Source organism: Lampetra fluviatilis, chromosome 18, assembly GCF_964198595.1.
Source record: "Lampetra fluviatilis chromosome 18, kcLamFluv1.1, whole genome shotgun sequence".
Classification (NCBI taxonomy): Eukaryota; Metazoa; Chordata; class Hyperoartia; order Petromyzontiformes; family Petromyzontidae; genus Lampetra; species Lampetra fluviatilis.
In genome coordinates this window covers 7,416,211-7,436,374 of record NC_136292.1, presented here as the reverse complement: position 1 = coordinate 7,436,374, position 20,164 = coordinate 7,416,211, and the positions used below count along the sequence as shown (strand labels likewise).

Here is a 20,164-nt window from a genome sequence, read left to right as displayed (position 1 = left end):
CATTTCACTGCTCCGTGTCTCCGTCCCATCTTTGTGTTCATGCATTTGTCCCATCTCCTTCTCACAAATCTGTCCCACGTCTACTTTCCAGCATCTCTCTGTCCCTTGTCCCGTGTCACGGTGTTGCACCCTGGCAAACCTCTCGCCGGGCTGCCGGCTGGCGGAACCTTCACACGGTGCCGGTGTGTGCCGGTGTGTGCACCGACTCAGCGCACCGCGCACCGCCCCCCGTGCTGCCCCCCGTGCTGCCCCCGTGCTGCCCAGCAAACGGTGTCAGGGATCTTACCGCGGGAATGTAGCAGCGAGTCGGAACCACGCTTCCGTTTTCAACATAAGCATGCACCCTATCGCTCTGCCGATACAACAAAACGACTTACAATCCACGACACGTTCCATGGTTCACTTTTACATTTTCATTACATCATTTGTTTGCTTAATTGCCAATCTACTGTCGCTTTACAAATGAAAGTAAGTGATTGACATCACAGAACCCTCCACTCCAGCGGCCAAAACCTCACCTTCATTTCACGGCCATAGAAGCTCCGGCTGTCCGCACTGGGTTATGACGACACAGGGCAACGGAGGCTGGAGAGGTTGGGGCCTGGATGCTTGGGCCATCAGTAGCTAGTAGGCCACGGAATCCCCTGCACCGCTGATGATTGCTGGCCAGGCTATGGTTTACACATTTCTGGGAGGCTTAACCAGGGTAAATGGTGAGCTGGCAGCCTCCCCCCACAACCCACTCGATCACCGGCCTCACCCACGCCGTGAGCGGCCTCTTCGCCCGGTCTCACGTGGTCCTCACTACTCGCAGGCCCTGCTGACCGTGCAGGTAGTTCCGCCCTTTCTCACGTCATGAGTCGAGGATGAGGCCAGAAACATTTAAACCGGCCACAAAATCCAGATTTTTACAAAACATTCAAATGCCGGCGGGGGGTGGGGGGGGGGGGCGGAGAGCAGGGGGGAGGGGAGAACCGGGCCAGATTTTCTGAACCTGGGACTGTGGCGGCCTAACCGGCACGTTTGGCAGCTTGAGACCAGGCGGCTGCCCAGCGTCCTGCGTGGTCAGCCAGGTGGATGAGCAGGCAGGGGGGTGATTGGGTCGGTGGGCAAGTGGGCAGGTGGGTGGCCTGATGCATGGGTGTGCGGGCAGGTGTGCGGGCAGGTGTGTGGGCAGGTGTGCGGGCAGGTGTGAGGCAGGTGTGCGTGCGGGTAAGCGGTCGGGAGGGTGAGCAGGCACACGGGCAAGTGAGTGGGCCTACAGGTGACTTGGCGGGCGGGGGACTAGGTGGGCAGGCGGGCGGGCGGGCGGGCGGGCAGGTGTCCGGCTGGGCAAAAGTGAGCGGGCAGATGAGTGACTGGATGCTGCGGCGAGTGAGCGGGCGAGTGGGCAGGCGGGCGGGCTAGCGAGTGAGTGGGTGGGTCGGCAGGAGTCAGCAGGGGCGGCCTCGTCACCTTGAACTCATAAGACTCCTCGATGATGATCTCCAGCCTGCGGTGCTCTCCCAGGCCGGGCTTCCCGAGCGCCGCCACCCTCCGGGCCTCCGACTCCTCAGTCGAGAGGCCATCTGCTGCGGGGCACGGCAACGCGCTCGTCAAACAACGAGGGGCGGCGACGGACGGGGGATCGATAGAGGCGTGCGGTTACCGTTACGCTCGCAGCCAACCCGTACTGACCAGTCCGGTGAAGTATGGTTGAGTAACCCCAACATCCAACACGGCGTGCGGAGGCCTTCAACCAGCAGTTGATTGACAAAGGGCTGAAAATCTAGTTATGTTATAAATCATTAAGGCTTACCCAAAGTCTACATCTCACAAGGAAGCAGAGGTCGCAAACGGGTTTTGATTCCTTACCCGTACCCGGCCGCACCAGGGTCGCAAATGGGTACCCGTACCCTACCCGATACCCGGCTACCCGTACCCGGCCGGATACAGGTAGGGTACGGGTATCGGGTACCCGATTGCGACCTCTGGGATGAAGCAATGTTGCAGGCGTGGGTGGGTTGATTCTAGGAACTTGAATTGTGAGAAGAGACAAGACGTTGGGAAATGAGTGACAAACGGTGACTCACCAGTGACTCACGGCCTACCCGTACCCGTACCCGGCCGCACCAGGGTCGCAAACGGGTACCCGTACCCGGCCGGGTAGCCGTGTATCGGGTAGGGTACGGGTATCGGGTACCCGGTTGCGACCTCTGCAAGGAAGACGTGCTTTGGACTTTGGATGAAGTGAACGGGTTTGCTATCTTTGTGGGAAATCTGGTGCTGTTGGTGGTGTAATTTTATTTTTTCTTTATACTGCCCAACTAAGGTTGAAAGTGTCCACGCAGTAGCCCTGTCTGTCTGTAATTGTTGAGGATTTCATGATAATTCTGCCAAGATGATCCAATCAGAATGAATTTTGGTACAAGTTAGATTACTGTTAAGGATTTGGCATGGACAAACGTATCCCAAAACTTGGCCATAAAATCCCAGCGCTAAATGTAAATAGTTTGATAGCTCAGCCTATCATCTCTACCGTGGTAGATACAATTTATACCACTTTGTGGGTAGCCAGCAGTGGTCATTCTACGGAGACAAATGTGGAATTTCCCATGAGTGTTAATATTATGGTACAGGTACATGCGTGAATGGATCGGGCCCTATGTCACTCCACTGCTGGAAGAGGGCATCCCCACACCATGCGGGTGAGTGGATATAAACACAGGAAGTGGACAATATTTTTCTGCATCGTGCACCGCGTAGCCCCGCAGCTTACAACACCTGTTTCGCACGGGGCTAGCCCAACGCAAGCACTATCCAGGCTGAAACCCCTGCTTAGCTTGCGCGGATATCTGATGAGATCGGGCGCAAGCATTCCGGCGAGTTCCGGGCGATGCGGTCACGGGAATTGGTTGTGGCGTCGTAGTCGCGAGAACGTCACGCGGGGATCACGGCGACCCGACGGAAACACCTGCGCAACGGGACGCGCGGGGGACGCGGAGAGGACGCGAGGAACTCACCGTGCTCACACCACAGGAGAGCAGCTGCAGGGAAGAGTGAGGAGGAGGAGCGAGGAGGAGTGAGGAGACGGGAGAGGAGACGGGAGAGTGAGGAGCGTCAGTCACGGTTAGAGAGAGAACGACGGGAAATCAGCAGACGTCGATTAAACAAGAGAGACAACGTGAGAGCAGCAGTTGATCACACGCAGACACGCAGTCACACATGGGGACACTCACGTCAACAATACACGCAAGACAAAGATCCCCCCCCCCCTAGATCCTTAACAGACTCGTGTATGTACTCTATGTAATGTTGAACTTCCTTCGTGTCGTATTTAACCAACCGTGCTAACCGGAGGTGCGGGGGAAGAATCAGAAACTAAACTGTTGGCGCAAGTGCTGTTAGCGAGCAGCACCTATGAAGGCTGCCAGGGCACACGATGGGATGGTGTGCTCAGCTCCACACCCAGCCGTCTTTGGCTCAATATTTACATCGCACCAGGGACTCATTTGAGGCTGAGTCGACCTAGAGGAGGCCCATGATCGATTCAGTGAATCGTCACTGGTGTCGGCCGTGAGCGGGAATCGAACTCGGGTTGCCAGGTTCGTAGCGCAGCGCGGTAACTGCTACACTACCGCACTACGGTTCCCCACACTCACCATCACGCACACATACACACCATCACGCACACATACACCATCACGCACATACACACACCATCACACACACATACGCACGCACCATCACGCACGCACCATCACGCACACACCATCAAGCACACGCACACACACTCACACACACACACGCACACACCATCACACATACACACTCACACACCATCACGCACACACACACTCACACCATCACACATATACACAACAACATATACACACACACTCACACACCATCACGCACACACACACACCATCACGCGCACACACACACACACACCATCACGCACACGCACACACACGCACACACACCATCACACACGCACGCACCATCACGCACACGTACGCGTACGTGCTCGAGAGTGAGCCGCACAAACAGGAAAGGGACCGCAGGTGAGAGCGAGATAAATTACCAAAAGTACTTTGAACAAAACCTTAATTTGAAGCGTTTCTTCGCGGGGGGCAGCGATCTCATTGACGGACTGACGGACCGCACGTCCGCCATTCATCTCGGACGCTTCGCGTCCATTGATCCGTTTGCTCTGTGCCCCGGCTGGTTTATTATTTCCAGAAAGAAGCCCAGAGATGGGGAACAATAAATGGGTTCTCTTTGGAGGCGGTGCGGCCGGTCCATCGCGATGCATCGATCACCGCTCCCCCGGCCCTCGGGGTGCCGCGACACCGCCGCGTCGTCACCGGGCCACCCCCCCCCCCCCCCCCCCCATCGAATGCGGTGGCCATCAAGCAGTTGATTTGTGACCGCGGATCGTGCAGATTGTGCGTGTACCGGTGCGTGCGTCACAGTGCGTGCGTCAGTGCGTACGCACTGGTGTGTGCGTGTACCAGTATGTGTGCGTACCGGTGCGTGCGTAGTGGTGTGTGTGTGTACCAGTGTGTGTGTCCCGGTGCGTGTGCGTACCGGTGTGTGTGTACTGGTGCGTACCGGTGTGTGTGTATTGGTGCGTACCGGTGTGTGTGTACTGGTGCGTACCGGTGTGTGTGTATTGGTGCGTACCGGTGTGTGTGTACTGGTGCGTTTGCGTACCGGTGTGTGTGTACTGGTGCGTGCGTAGTGGTGTGCGTGTGTGTGTCTTTGTCTTTATCAACATTTAAGAATAGGTTTTACCCTGTCTGGCAATAAAACAGGTGGTGGTAGGATGTTAAAACACTGAACAGAAACCTTTTGCATTAACCACACGTGCTTGTGGAGAACATGCAAACAAAACACATGCTCTGATAATACACGCGCATTGTCTTTGAAGACCGATTGGTCCACGCCAGAGACAGCTTTCGAAAGAGCCTCGTCTCAAACGGTGTTAGACCAGAGAACGTCAAAAAGCGAACGGCACAAAGACAATGCCACTATCAAGGCATTTATAGCCTTGGTTGAGCAGCTATAACATGGGACCTGTTTTATTGCCAGAAAGGGTATCGGTACGTGTGCGTACCGGTGCGTGTGTACCGGCGCGTGCGTGTCGGCGCGTGCGTGTGCGCCGGGTCACGGGCCCATGGCTCACCCTTCTTGTCGCTCACGTCCCCCATGCGCGGCTCCCCCAGCTCGAGGAAGAAGCTCTTGTTCTTCTCGTACTCCTCGTCGTCCACAATCCGGATCTGGATCGTCTTCCTGCCCGCACGGGGAGACGGGCGCCGCGTTCGTTGGGCGGCTCCACAGTCACATGCAGCAGCAGCAGTAGCAGCAACAGCACCAGTAGCAGCAGCAGTAGTAGCAGCAGCAGCAGTAGCAGCAGCAATAGTAGCAGCAGCAACAATAGCAACAGTATCACCAGCATCACTAGCAGCAACAGCAGCAGTAGCATCATCACTAGCAGCAGTAGCAGCAACAGCAGCAGCAGCAGTAGCAGCAGCATCATCACTAGCAGCAGTAGCAGCAGCAACAGCAGCATCACTAGCAGCAGTAGCAGCAGCAACAGCATCATCACTAGCAGCAGCAGCAACAGCAGCATCACTAGCAGCAGTAGCAGCAGCAGCAACAGCATCACTAGCAGCAGTAGCAGCAGCAACAGCAGCAGCACTAGCAGCAGTAGCAGCAGCAGTAGCTGGTGATGCTGCAGCGGCACGCAAACCAAGACGGTGCCCCATCCGCACGCCAACTCGAACGCAGCGCACGCCCTGCTAGCAGGCGCCACGGTAGCGAGATGTTAACTACCTCGCCTCTGATACAGGAGGTCGTGGGTTCGATCCCGACTCTGATGCATGTTTGGAGTTTGCGTGTCTCTCTCCCCGTGCTCGCGCGGTTTTCTCCAGTCCTGCGGGTTTCCCCTCCACATTTAGAATCGACGTCACGCGTTTAGAGTATTTTGCTGCTACACATTTCCACGTGAGAAGCCATTTGGCTGAGCTATCATTTGTGGCCAGGTCGCTTCTGACAAAGAGCTACACAGCTCGGTGGGGGCCTTACCTGTTAAAATAAAAAATTGTTTAGTTTAAGCCTGATGCAACGCAACGCGCGTGTCTCACGGCGAAATAGACCTGGGTTCAATTCGCAACTCGGGTGTCTATTCTATATGGCCTTGGTACGCTCTCCCCCTGTTCTGCACGGGTTTCCTCTGGGTTCTCCGGTTTCCTGCCGTAGCGAAACGCGGACAAAATGTGACCGGTATCGACTGAGCGCTGAAAAATTACATCGAACGTTCGTCAAATGTTAATTTTCACACAAAGGTCAGAGGTAAAAGGTGGCACAGAGGTCAGAGTGCTGGACTGGAACAAACTGAGATCCTGGGTTTTCTAAGCCAGCGTTCAGCCGTTTGTCAAATGTTCATTTTCGCTCGCAAAATTGGTGGGGGGGGGGAGGTGAGAGCTTTCTGCTGTGCCCGACCACAGCCGCACGTGTGAAGGGCTGCCCCCCCACCCCCTACACCCCCCCTACACCCCCCCACCCCCTACACCCCCCCTACACCCCCCCACCCCCTACACCCCCCCCCCCGTCTCGCGTGCGCGCGCTCCGTGCCCAAAGCGCTAATCGCTCATCGTGCAAAGTGCTTCTCCCTAACGAGCATTCCCGGGGTAAGATGCAGCATCTGTAGCCCCAATCAGTCAGCGCCTTTAACGAGCGCGAGGACTCAATCAGCGGAGCGGCCGCCTGCCCTCACCGCGCCGCCGCTCCAATTGGGTTAATTGCATCAACCGCGGGCGCCGACCCCTTAATGAGATGCGCGCGGGATGACCCGCGCAGTCGTGGACTCGTTGTTCTGTCGGTTGTCTGTCTGTGTCGTGAGCTCGAGGAAGCCGATCCCTACGACCAAGCCGCCATGAACGTGCCCCCCGATATCAGATCTCGGCAAGGCTAAGCAGGAAATTGTCGGGCCTGGTTAGCACTTGCATGGGGGTTCGACCGCTTGGGAATTGTTTTTAGTGTCACGTTGACGGGAGAGCGGTCGAATTAAAACGCAACGCCAAACGGAGCCGATCGGCTCTCATCCGGTAGCCACGCACCCGGGCCGCGAGTTCCGGGCGGTCCGACCTCCTCGCGCCCGTGAAACGAAGCGCCCAGAATTAAGCCACAATCTGCCCGATCTCAGAAGCTAGGCACAGTTGAGGATGGCTGGTGCTTGTATGGGACACTGCTGGTTGTCACCGGACCGCCGGGGTTGCCTTGTGGGATGCGGATCGCAGTGCAGAGAAATCCATCGCCGTACTGGAGCTGTGCGCTCTCGCAACTCTGTGCCCGGCCTTCATCAGCCCGCACTGACAGTGCGGTGACGTATGGTCAAGCAACCCCCACGACCGACAGGGCATCGGGAAGCGTTCATCAAGCAGTGGATTGACCAAAGGCTTTACAAAACATATATACGTGGACGTTCTTATTCAGGACTTGCACTCAGACGAGGGTTAAGATAGGATCAGTTTAAGGGTTTGGGGTTAATCTTAGTTGCAGGGTTAACATTTAGAGATGGGTTTAGGGTTACTTTGATTGTTATTATCAGGCTAAACTCAATCCCATTGCCACCAAGCTTCCTAGCATCACCCCCCTAAATCACTTGCAGTGCCGCAAGCAGAGAAGATGGAGCGGAGGTGGATGGGAGATGGAGCAGAGGTGGACGGGAGATGGAGTGGAGGTGGACGGGAGATGGAGTGGAGGTGGACGGGAGATGGAGTGGAGGTGGACTGGAGATGGAGTGGAGGTGGACTGGAGATGGAGTGGAGGTGGACTGGAGATGGAGCGGAGGTGGACGGGAGATCAAGCGGAGGTGGACGGGAGATGGAGTGGAGGTGGACGGGAGATGGAGCGGAGGTGGACGGGAGATGGAGCGGAGGTGGACGGGAGATGGAGTGGAGGTGGACGGGAGATGGAGTGGAGGTGGATGGGAGATGGAGTGGAGGTGGACTGGAGATGGAGCAGAGGTGGACTGGAGATGGAGTGGAGGTGGACGGGAGATGGAGTGGAGGTGGACTGGAGATGGAGCGGAGGTGGACTGGAGATGGAGTGGAGGTGGACGGGAGATGGAGTGGAGGTGGACGGGAGATGGAGTGGAGGTGGACTGGAGATGGAGTGGAGGTGGACGGGAGATCAAGCGGAGGTGGACGGGAGATGGAGTGGAGGTGGACGGGAGATGGAGCGGAGGTGGACGGGAGATGGAGCGGAGGTGGACGGGAGATGGAGTGGAGGTGGACGGGAGATGGAGTGGAGGTGGATGGGAGATGGAGTGGAGGTGGACTGGAGATGGAGCAGAGGTGGACTGGAGATGGAGTGGAGGTGGACGGGAGATGGAGTGGAGGTGGACGGGAGATGGAGTGGAGGTGGACTGGAGATGGAGTGGAGGTGGACTGGAGATGGAGCGGAGGTGGACGGGAGATGAAGCGGAGGTGGACGGGAGATGGAGTGGAGGTGGACGGGAGATGGAGCGGAGGTGGACGGGAGATGGAGCGGAGGTGGATGGGAGATGGAGCGGAGGTGGACGGGAGATGGAGCGGAGGTGGATGGGAGATGGAGTGGAGGTGGACGGGAGATGGAGTGGAGGTGGATGGGAGATGGAGTGGAGGTGGACTGGAGATGGAGCGGAGGTGGACTGGAGATGGAGTGGAGGTGGACGGGAGATGGAGTGGAGGTGGACGGGAGATGGAGTGGAGGTGGACTGGAGATGGAGTGGAGGTGGACGGGAGATGGAGTGGAGGTGGACTAGAGATGGAGTGGAGGTGGATGGGAGATGGAGTGGAGGTGGACTAGAGATGGAGTGGAGGTGGATGGGAGACGGAGATCAAGTGGAGAGATGGGAGCTTGAGGGGAGATGTCACCCTGCCCTGTGCCCCACTCACTAAATTGGCTAAAAATGCCCCCCCCCCTCGCCATGCCCCTGTGCCCCGCTCTGTGCCCCCCACCATGCCCTCTTCGTCCCCTCTGCCCCCATGCGCTCGCGACACCACGTGTGGTTACTCTCAGCGTCTAGGAGCGGACTCTTTCCGGCAACACAAACCCGCGCCATCATTTATTCATCTGCGGTGGCGTTTTTTTCTTTTGCTCGGAGGTGCAAGCCACACTCGTTAACGGAGAAAAGCACGGAATCAAAGATCTCAGTGTCCAAGGAGGTGTGGACCCCATTTGTGTGGAGAAGGAGGGAGGGAGCAATGGGTTCCATCTCCACGTGGGGTCAGCAGCACAGCGATGTTGTCGTGGTGTCTGTTCGTGTCTCACTGAGCCACTGCTACCTCCTTGTGTGCATCTACGTGAATGTTGAACTTCTTTCGCGCCGTACGTAGCCAACTACGCTCACCGGAGGCGCGAGGGAAGGACAACAAACTAAACACAAAGCAATAAAAAACGAGTTTTCAATCTAGACGGTTTAAAAATGCAAAGCAGAGGTGGCTTCATAATATCGGAAGAGTGTTCCAGACGGCCGCAGAAGCGCATCAGAAAGCGCGAGATGCTCACGTGGGTCCAGACCTCGTCACGGCCAATGCTGTTGATGTCGCTACAACAACTAACCCTTGCTTCCTTCCCTCTAGCTAGATCTGTTCGCCGTTTCAAAGTTGACCCCCCCCCCCCCCCCAAACTCCGAGATATAATGACATCAAGCAGCACCACCTGGCGCGAGGTCTTCCACTGTCACACACGTGTGAGGCTCCGTGCAGTCGTTCTTGCCATAAAGGAGCAGCAGAATCAATGTGATTGTTTTTTTTTTAATTCACACCTCCTCCAGGGACCACTCTTGGAGTCCTCATCAAGCACCGCCGCGTGGCGTGAGGTCCGTCTCCTCCTCGGCTGACCCCTGGGGGTCATGCCAACTCCCGTCTCGACTACGACCACCATCATCATCATCACCATCATCCCCTCTAGCCCCCCCCCCCCCCTCTCTTCCTAACGGTCACCATCACCAGCATCACCATCATCACCAGCATCACCATCACCACCTCTAACCCCACTCCCCCCCCCTCTCTTCCTAACGGTCACCATCATCACCAGCATCATCATCATCACCATCATCACCTCTAGCCCCCCCCCCCTCTCTTCCTAACGGTCACCATCACCAGCATCACCATCACCATCATCACCATCATCACCATCATCACCATCATCACCTCTAGCCCCCCCCTCTTCCTAACGGTCACCATCACCAGCATCACCATCATCACCATCATCAGCATCATCCGCTCTAGCCCCCCCCCCTCTTCCTAACGGTCACCATCACCAGCATCACCATCATCACCATCAGCATCATCACCATCATCACCATCAGCATCATCACCATCATCATCACCATCACCACCTCTAGCCCCCCCCCCTCTCTTCCTAACGGTCACCATCACCAGCATCACCATCATCACCATCATCATCACCATAATCACCATCATCACCATCATCCGCTCTAGCCCCCCCCCTCTTCCTAACGGTCACCATCACCAGCATCACCATCAGCATCATCACCATCATCAGCATCACCATCATCCCCTCTAGCCCCCCCTCTCTTCCTAACGGTCACAACACAGATCGCGGGGACACTTCGAGTCACTGCGGCGCCCGCTGAATGCGCGCCCCTGCGCGCCTGGGTGCTGCGTGTGTGTTTGTTTGTTTTGCCAGCGGCCGCTCACACCGCACTGCTCACCGCCCGCGCTGCCGCCGTGGACGTTCCGCTCGAGGGGTCACCGACCCCCCCTCCCCGTGCCCCCCCCCCCTCCCCACTTCCCCCGCCTACGTCGGAGATTGGTGAATTGTGCATGAGGCCCGGCGATATTAATTACAGCTTTCACTAATCATTCAGCAGCTCCCGGGATCGCGGCCGTGTGCATTTCAGGGCATCTTTACAAATTCATTTGTTGCTGTAATTGGAGCGTGTCGCACCGCACTGCCCCAAGGGACGCGACGTTAGAGGGTAAGGCGGCAGGGGGGGGGGGGCAGGGTGGTGGTGGGGGGCGGCGACCAGCGATCTAAGCTGGCCACGCGCCTGGCTCTCTCCCCCACTATCGCTCCTCTGTCTACCCCCCCCGCCCGCACCCCTTCAACATCAATGGGGAAAATGCACCACCCGCTAGAACTGCCCGCATCCTCAAATCCTTCCCCCATTGCCCCACCCCTCCACCCCACGTTGCCCACAGGCACCGGGCGATGACCAGATTGGCAGAGCCGGGCGACGCGGTGACGCACGCCTTGCGCTGTGCTGGCGAGGGGTTGGTGGGTCACGTCGAGAATGACGGGACTCCCGAACAAGCCCGCGGCTGGGAGATGGCAGTGCAGCAAGTGGGTTGAGTTTGGGAGTTTGAGTGTTTCATAGTTACACTCGCACGATGGCGTGCCGGGGTTTCTCCTGGGTGTCCGGTTCCCTCCCACGTGAAGGCAAACGCTCAATACAATCACTGGTTCAACAATACCGACACTGGTTCAATACGATCACTGGTTCAACATTACAATGTGGCAGGACCCTCCTGAATAGGTGGCTGTATATTCAGCCACTCCGTTTGTTTACCCATTGACTCCCTGGTAAACAAATGGGTGTCAATTATTTTTACGACGGAGAACACACGACTTTATTAAAATGGCACCAGGTTCCAGACCACTCTATTGACGGCAGGGGGAGCTGCAGTTTGTTTTATCCAATCAGTCCATCAGTCGGCCAACCCATCTATCATTCGTTCAGTCAATGAATCAATGGAATACATTTGCAAGAGGGAGGAAGTCAATTGAGACACAAGCACGTGCGGTAAATATCGTGCGTGCTTTACGCGTTCGGCCCAGGAATTAATTTCAGCCGGGTCTGTCCGGGTCAGTGACTCGAAAAATAAATCCACGCCCGGCACACCGCGTCCAGTATCCCTCTCACTATGGCTCTGGTTACTCGTCAGGTGCCTCCTCCTCGAGTCAACCAGCAACCGAGACAACATAGAGGGCGACATTAAAGCCCTCCCTGGTCTCACCACCTGATGATGGAGGATGTGCCGTGCCCCGTGCCGTGCAGGCAAACGGACGTGGATCCTGAATCCGTGACTCAAAGAGTTCCATTCTAAAAGCACAATTTTATTGCGGGGCCGTGTGTTGTCTTCGTGTGGTCTGGGACTGTTTTTGCTGTTGTTTTACTGCCTTTCCGACAGCTTGGTAATTGATTATGCAATTATAACTTTTAGGCTTTATTTATTCAAGGAGAGCGCCACGGCGCCTGGTATGCAGGAGGTTCGATCCCGACCATGACGCCTGTATATTTGGAGTGTGCATGTTCTCCCTGTGGTCGCGTGGATTTTTATCCGGCTTCTCCGCGTTTTCCCTCCACATTTAGAAACATGCATTGGGATTATTTTGTTGCTATAAATATCCAAATGATAAGTCACTTTGCTAAGCTATCAACTGTGGCCACGTTGCGACTGTAAAGTAAGGTGATACCACAGTGGGCTTTTCCTGGTAGGATGGAGATGGTATCGCTTTATTTTTATGTGTTTCTGTGATTTGTTTACCTTTCTTGTATTTTGCACTACTATCGTGTATTTTTTTTACTGTTTGTTGTTGTAAAGTTCTTACTCGCTCTACTGGACATCTGTGAAAAATATTTGTAGCTTATCGGATTCCTCCAGTACGAATACATATATTCTGATTCTGATTAATTAATGGGGCTTCTCCAAATTCCCCATCGCCAAACTCCACATGATCCAAAATGCGGCTGCCGGACTTCTCCAAATCACGATGACCGTCTTCAAGATCCTCCAAAGACTCTCCTGTCTACCTCTCCCCTCTCATCTCACTCTACTCCCCTCCACGCACTCTCCTACCTCTCCCCTCCCATCTCACTCTACTCCCCTCCACGCACTCTCCTACCTCTCCCCTCCCATCTCACTCTACTCCCCTCCACGCACTCTCCTACCTCTCCCCTCCCATCTCACTCCACTCCCCTCCACGCACTCTCCTACCTCTCCCCTCTCATCTCACTCCACTCCCCTCCACCCACTCTCCTACCTCTCCCCTCCCATCTCACTCCACTCCCCTCCACCCACTCTCCTACCTCTCCCCTCCCATCTCACTCCACTCCCCTCCACGCACTCTCCTACCTCTCCCCTCCCATCTCACTCCACTCCCCTCCACGCACTCTCCCACCTCTCCCCTCTCATCTCACTCCACTCCCCTCCACGCACTCTCCTACCTCTCCCCTCCCATCTCACTCCACTCCCCTCCACCCACTCTCCTACCTCTCCCCTCCCATCTCACTCCACTCCCCTCCACCCACTCTCCTACCTCTCCCCTCCCATCTCACTCTACTCCCCTCCACGCACTCTCCTACCTCTCCCCTCCCATCTCACTCTACTCCCCTCCACGCACTCTCCTACCTCTCCCCTCTCATCTCACTCTACTCCCCTCCACGCACTCTCCTACCTCTCCCCTCCCATCTCACTCTACTCCCCTCCACGCACTCTCCTACCTCTCCCCTCTCATCTCACTTTACTCCCCTCCACGCACTCTCCTACCTCTCATCTCACTCTACTCCCCTCCACGCACTCTCCTACCCCTCCCCTCCCATCTCACTCTACTCCCCTCCACGCACTCTCCTACCTCTCCCATCTCACTCTACTCCCCTCCACGTACTCTCCTACCCTCTCAACTCACTCTATTCCCCTCCTAACACTCTCCTACCTCTCCCCTCCCATCTCACTCTACTCCCCTCCACGCACTCCTGCCTCTCATCTCGCTCTACTCCCCTCCACGCACTCTCCTACCTCTCCCATCTCACTCTACTCCCCTCCACGCACTCTCCTATCTCTCCTACCTCTCATCTCACTCTACTCCCCTCCACACTCTCCTGCCTCTCTCTCATCTCTACTCCAACGTACTCTGCTCTAGGAACCAAGGTCCTCTATTGAGGTTAACCTTCTCCTCAGTGGGACGTCCCAAAATCTCCTCTGCTGCCCCCATCGTATAGAATTCCTTCACACAGTCCTCCGTGCTGTCGATTCCTTGCCCCTGTGCAGATCCAGACTCAAGATCGCCCCCCCCTTCTCCTCCTCTGCCTCTGATTGCCTCTCTCTACAAAATAAATGTGCCTGCTGTGATTGTACATAATCTGTAAATAGATATTGCACGAGGTCTAAAAGTATGTTTCAAGGGAGACTTGGGTACAGAACAAACAAATACAACTCACCACTAGTTATTATCGCTGCCTCGAAACAGACAACGATATAACAGGCTGACATTTCGGGTCATGGCCCTTCTTCAGAGCAGAGATAGAAGACGGAGATGGCCACACCTTTTTGTTGAACGCACGTGGTTGTCATTAACCTTGACAGAGACAAAACATTATAATCTTCAACTCAGCCGCACCATTGGGAAATTCCCAGCCCAAGCCAATGTCACAGACATCTACAATTCTCTAACAAGCATCAGCCACCTCGCTGACATTTTCCGACAACGTTTTCGCTAATTTGAAAATAACTTCCCTGGGCGATACCAGCGGTAAATTAGTCAAATCATTCCGTGGCGTTAATCTGTCCAGGTAGGGGGGTGGTGGGGGAACTCGTTGAGAACACACGTCTAATCTCCCTCTCCCTCCCTCTCTCGCACTCACACAAACTCACACGGGGGACGACCTGTAATGAAGTCAAGGTCAAAATAGATTGGAGAAGAGAAAGCTCGTACGCAAGACGGCCCGAGGACGGCATTTACCGGAGGGGGGGGGAGGAGAATGGCGGTCGTAGCAGCAGCAGCAGCACGGACTCCGCGAGCTGCTGAATTAATAATGGGGCGCGTTTATGGCGGTGGTTATCCCAGCCACACCGAATCCCGCGCCTCTCCTGTCAACCCCTCCCACCCGCAGCCCCCTCCACCCCCCATCCTCCCGAGCCTCAAAGCTCCCGGTGGGGCTGCAAGAGGCCTTTCATGTGGCCACTTTGTCCGGAGTGCGGCAAGAACAGAGGGGCGCAGTTCGACGGTCACGAGTGATTTTGAGTGGCGCCGCAACGATTGTGGCGCTTCGATTCGACGACCGGGATTGATCATTATTGAGCTCACGGGATTGATTATTTTTGAGCTCGCGAGATTGATTATTGAGCTCACGGGGTTGATAATTATTGAGCTCACGGGATTGATTATTATTGAGCTCACGGGATTGATAATATTGAGCTCACGGGATTGATTATTATTGAGCTCACGGGATTTATTATTATTGAGCTCGCGAGATTGATTATTGAGCTCACGGGGTTGATAATTATTGAGCTCGCGAGATTGATCATTATTGAGCTCGCGAGATTGATTATTATTGAGCTCGCGAGATTGATCATTATTGAGCTCGCGAGATTGATCATTATTGAGCTCACGAGATTGATTATTATTGAGCTCGCGAGATTGATTATTATTGAGCTCGCGAGATTGATTATTATTGAGCTCGCGAGATTGATCATTATTGAGCTCACGAGATTGATTATTATTGAGCTCGCGAGATTGCTCATTATTGAGCTCACGAGATTGATCATTATTGAGCTCACGAGATTGATAATTATTGAGCTCGCGAGATTGATTATTGAGCTCACGGGATTGATTATTATTGAGCTCGCGAGATTGATTATTGAGCTCACGGGGTTGATTATTGAGCTCACGGGATTGATAATTATTGAGCTCGCGAAATTGATAATTATTGAGCTCACGGGATTGATTATTGAGCTCACGGGATTGATTATTGAGCTCGCGAGATTGATTATTGAGCTCGCGGGATTGATTATTGAGCTCACGGGATTGATAATTATTGAGCTCACGGGATTGATTATTATTGAGCTCGCGAGATTGATTATTATTGAGCTCGCGAGATTGATTATTGAGCTCACGGGATTGATTATTGAGCTCACGGGATTGATCATTATTGAGCTCACGGGATTGATTATTGAGCTCACGGGATTGATCATTATTGAGCTCACGGGATTGATTATTGAGCTCACGGGATTGATTATTGAGCTCACGGGATTGATGATTATTCAGCTCGCGGGAAGCGTCGGGAGTGTGCGTGGGAAACAGTCGCTGAAGTCTTGACGCCGTTTCTAAGCTGAGCGTCTCTTTGTTGCCGCTCATCTTAAAGACTCACAAACACGAATCAGATCGCAACTGTCGTGTTGGGGTAAGTGGGTGAGTGGGTGTGGGGTGTCACTCCCTAATCGTCACCCGGGACAGGCGTGGGATGACGTAGCGGCTTGGGGGGGAGGTGTAACTCCAGCCCCCTCCCCCCAACACTTTCTGAGAAGTGGCTCCCAGCCCAAGCCACGTTGCGTCCTCTCAATCAACATCGTGTGCCGACCTCCCCATGGCGCTAGAATATGGACCGCACGACTCAAGAACGTGGACCCGACTCGAGCAGTCGCTCTGCCCGTGTCGCCAGGGGCCGCCAGGGCCCGCGGGCCCCTGGCGGCCCCTAGTGGCCTTTAGTGCGGCCCCCCCCTCCGCGACAACACACACAGAGTGACAAGACACACAGAGTGAGAACACACACAGAGTGACCCCCCCCCCCCCGGACAACACACACAGAGTGACAACACCCCCCCCCCCCCCATCATCATCATCGTGCTGCTGTCAAACCCAACCAATGGTTTTACAAATGGCGTGGCGGCACTCACACTGTCGATGTCTTATCGGTGAAAGTGCCCCCCCCCCTTCCCGCTATGAAAGCCACCGGGCGATACGGATTCGGGGCAGGTGACACGAGGGGACTGTGGGGGGGAGGGGGGAGACCTCCATTCGATGGGAGGGGGGGCCCCACCCCCCCCCCCCACCCTCCCCCACCCCCCCCCCACCCTCCCCCACCCCTCCCCCACCCCACACTCAGCCCCCCTCGTCAGCAGCCGCCGCAGCCGCCGTCGCGGCTTGCAACGCGGCAAGGGGAGGACGAAGATGGATCGCGCGGGAAAGCCCCGTCAGCCAAGGGCCGTGAGGATAAACTAATAAGCTAATAAATAATACCAGCGGTGAGGTAAAATTAACAACGGGTTGTTTTCTCTTCTTCCGCATTTCTCCCTCTCCCCCCAGAAAGACCAAACGGAACGTGTGAATAATGTTCAATTTTGATTTGAAGCTTTCGTGACTGCCGGAATCCATACTCTTTGGTTCATTCGGTAAAGTCACGTGGGTTAAAAATAAAATTAGATAGAACAAATCACGACGTTTCGATGAGGCGTTTCCTTGCTGTGGGTGTTCCTCCTGGTGAGGATCGCTTGTGTTGCGATCGAAACGTCGTGATTTGATCTATTTAATTTTATTTCTACCTACTTGACTTTACCGACAGAACCAAAGAGTTTGAATAATGTTCGTGAGAGTTATACGCAACGTTTCTTTTTGGAAGGTTAAACAACAACAACAAAAGGACGCTTTCTCGACCGCGCGTCTGGAGCACAAACGCATTGACGAGGGCGGAGGCAGCCGACCGGAGCGAGCCCTGACGCCGAGACAATCCTGGGTGGTGGTGATGGTGGTGGTGGTGATGATGATGGTGGTGGTGGTGATGGTGGTGGTGATGATGGTGGTGATGGTGGTGATGGTGGTGGTGGTGATGGTGGTGATGGTGGTGGTGGTGATGGTGGTGGTGGTGATGGTGGTGGTGATGATGGTGGTGATGGTGGTGATGGTGGTGGTGGTGATGATGATGGTGGTGGTGATGGTGGTGGTGATGATGGTGGTGGTGATGGTGGTGGTGATGATGGTGGTGATGGTGGTGGTGATGGTGGTGGTGATGATGGTGGTGATGGTGATGATGATGGTGGTGGTGGTGATGATGGTGGTGGTGATGATGGTGGTGGTGGTGATGGTGGTGGTGATGGTGGTGGTGGTGATGATGGTGGTGATGGTGGTGGTGATGATAGTGGTGGTGATGATGGGGGTGGTGATGGTGATGGTGGTGGTGATGGTGGTGATGATGGTGGTGATGGTGGTGGTGATGGTGGTGGTGATGATGGTGGTGATGGTGGTGATGATGATGGTGGTGGTGGTGATGATGGTGATGGTGGTGATGGTGGTGGTGATGGTGATGGTGGTGGTGATGGTGGTGGTGATGGTGGTGGTGGTGGTGATGATGGTGGTGGTGATGGTGGTGGTGGTGATGATGGTGGTGATGGTGGTGGTGATGATAGTGGTGGTGATGATAGTGGTGGTGATGATGGGGGTGATGATGGTGGTGGTGGTGGTGATGATGGTGGTGGTGATGATGGTGGTGGTGATGATGGTGGTGGTGGTGGTGGTGATGGTGGTGGTGATGGTGGTGGTGGTGGTGATGGTGGTGATGATGGTGGTGGTGATGGTGGTGGTGATGGTGATGATGGTGGTGATGGTGGTGGTGATGGTAGTGGTGATGATGATGGTGGTGGTGATGGTGGTGGTGATGGTGGTGGTGGTGGTGATGATGATGGTGGTGGTGATGGTGGTGATGGTGGGGTGATGGTGGTGGGGGGGGGCGACGTGCCACGAACGTTCGTCCCGTGAACTCGACGCGATTTGCATTTACATGGGGACGGAGCGCGCCGCTGCCCGGGGGGGGGGCATCGGGCAATCGACACCCCCCTGAACCACCGCCCGCAACGCTCCCAAGAGACCCCCCACAATCGCGATTGCATTGGCATCGACCGGCGAGAGAAAAATACCGCGATTAATTTTAATACTATTCATTTAGGACTCTTCTTTTTTAAGTGCGCCCCCCCACCCTGCGCCCAGCAGCTCCTCCCCCGCTCGCCGCTGTGAGGTTTTGTCTCCCGGACCCTGCGCGACATCCACAGGGGGCGAGACGCGTGGCGCGAGGAGCGACGTCGGTCACGGCGCTTCGATCGCTCCTCCGCCATCGCCTCTCGGGCGCGCGGAGTCGCTCCCCATGCGCTCCTCCCGTTCGCCTCCGTCGTGCGCAACGGGGTTCGCGTGGGAGTCCTGTGGGGCGTCGAACTTCTTTCGCGCCGCACGTGACCGACCGTGCGCATCGGAGGTGCGGCGGGAGGGGGATAACGAACGAAACAGCAACGGTGCGTTTACAGTGCTTACGTAACAATACGGTGATTCATTGTGTGATTTAATAACGGATAATATGGACTCAAAATCGTGACCCCCGAAACTGTGACGAAATATCTAATCGCTGGGGCGGTGCATCATTGAGATTGCTCAGCCCTTTTGTCAATCCGCTGCTGGATGACGGCCTTGGCGCACTGCGTGGCTTCAGAGGGTTGTTTGACGATCACACTTTTCAGCGTGCGGGTCAGCGACGGGTTCAGATATCACTCGGCACTGACGGAGCGTGGCGTGCGAGTCACTGCGCCACCACTCCACCTCACCCATCAACCCACTCCACGTTCATACTCTTAGCTATTTCGGTAAAGTCACGTAGGTAAAAAATGAAGTTAAAAAAAAATAATAAAAATCACTCCACGTTCGCTTGCCCCCACGAACCGGTGCACGGTTTCGCCCCGAGTAATCTAAATGCGAACTGTCCCGCACAGCGAGTGGTGGAATGACAGCTTCTTCCTCTTCTTTACATTGTGTTTTTGTTATGTATTTATTTTTTATAACCTCCCCCCCCCCTACCCCCTCCAGAAGTTGCACTTCTGACGCAATCGCCAAAGCAGCGTGTTTCCGAGGCTGTCACCCGGCATCGTTCCGCACCCCGGCGGCACGCGCTGTGCACGCGGCGTCTCCCTGGGGGCAGTCGCTTCCCGCTCTGCCGAGATCGGCGCCGGCGACACTCGGCCCCCTTCCTGCCCACTGCGCCCTCATCGCGGAGACGACGACGACAACAACAGCAGCTGCTGCGCCGAGGCCGAGTCGCTTTCCCTTTCCCCGCGCCCCCCACCAGCCCCCCCGCCCCCCCCCCCCCCCGTGAGATCTCCACAACCCCCACACCCCCCGTGAGATAACCACAACCCCGGCGCCCCCCACACCCCCGTGAGATCTCCCCCCCCCCCCCTGCGCCCCCCACACCCCCCGTAAGATCCCCACAACCCCACACCCCCCGTGAGATCCCCACAACCCCACACCCCCCGTGAGATCCCCACAACCCCACACCCCCGTGAGATCTCCACAACCCCACACCCCCCACACCCCCCGTGAGATCCCCACAACCCCACACCCCCCACAC

General features: G+C 55.7%; 1 protein-coding gene and 1 long non-coding RNA gene across 6 annotated transcripts in view; one reads left to right on the top strand and one right to left on the bottom strand.

The window, feature by feature from the left end:
* The window catches only part of LOC144937169 (sodium/calcium exchanger 3-like), a 66,604-nt gene that overhangs the window by 12,675 nt on the left and 33,765 nt on the right, over positions 1-20,164 (bottom strand). Inside the window, exons 4-7 of one of the 5 annotated variants that reach the window (XM_078864479.1) lie at positions 5,171-5,277; positions 3,003-3,026; positions 1,456-1,571; positions 287-352 (exon numbers count right to left, since the gene is read on the bottom strand). In XM_078864479.1, coding sequence (XP_078720605.1) covers positions 287-352; positions 1,456-1,571; positions 3,003-3,026; positions 5,171-5,277 — 313 coding nt within the window. The remainder of the gene's footprint in view (positions 1-286; positions 353-1,455; positions 1,572-3,002; positions 3,027-5,170; positions 5,278-20,164) is intronic. The other 4 variants (XM_078864480.1, XM_078864482.1, XM_078864481.1 and 1 more) reach the window with 4 other exon arrangements.
* LOC144937171 (uncharacterized) lies at positions 16,946-19,886 on the top strand. Its single transcript, XR_013637577.1, has 3 exons — positions 16,946-17,024; positions 18,822-19,058; positions 19,624-19,886. It is a non-coding gene; the product is annotated as an uncharacterized LOC144937171 (long non-coding RNA).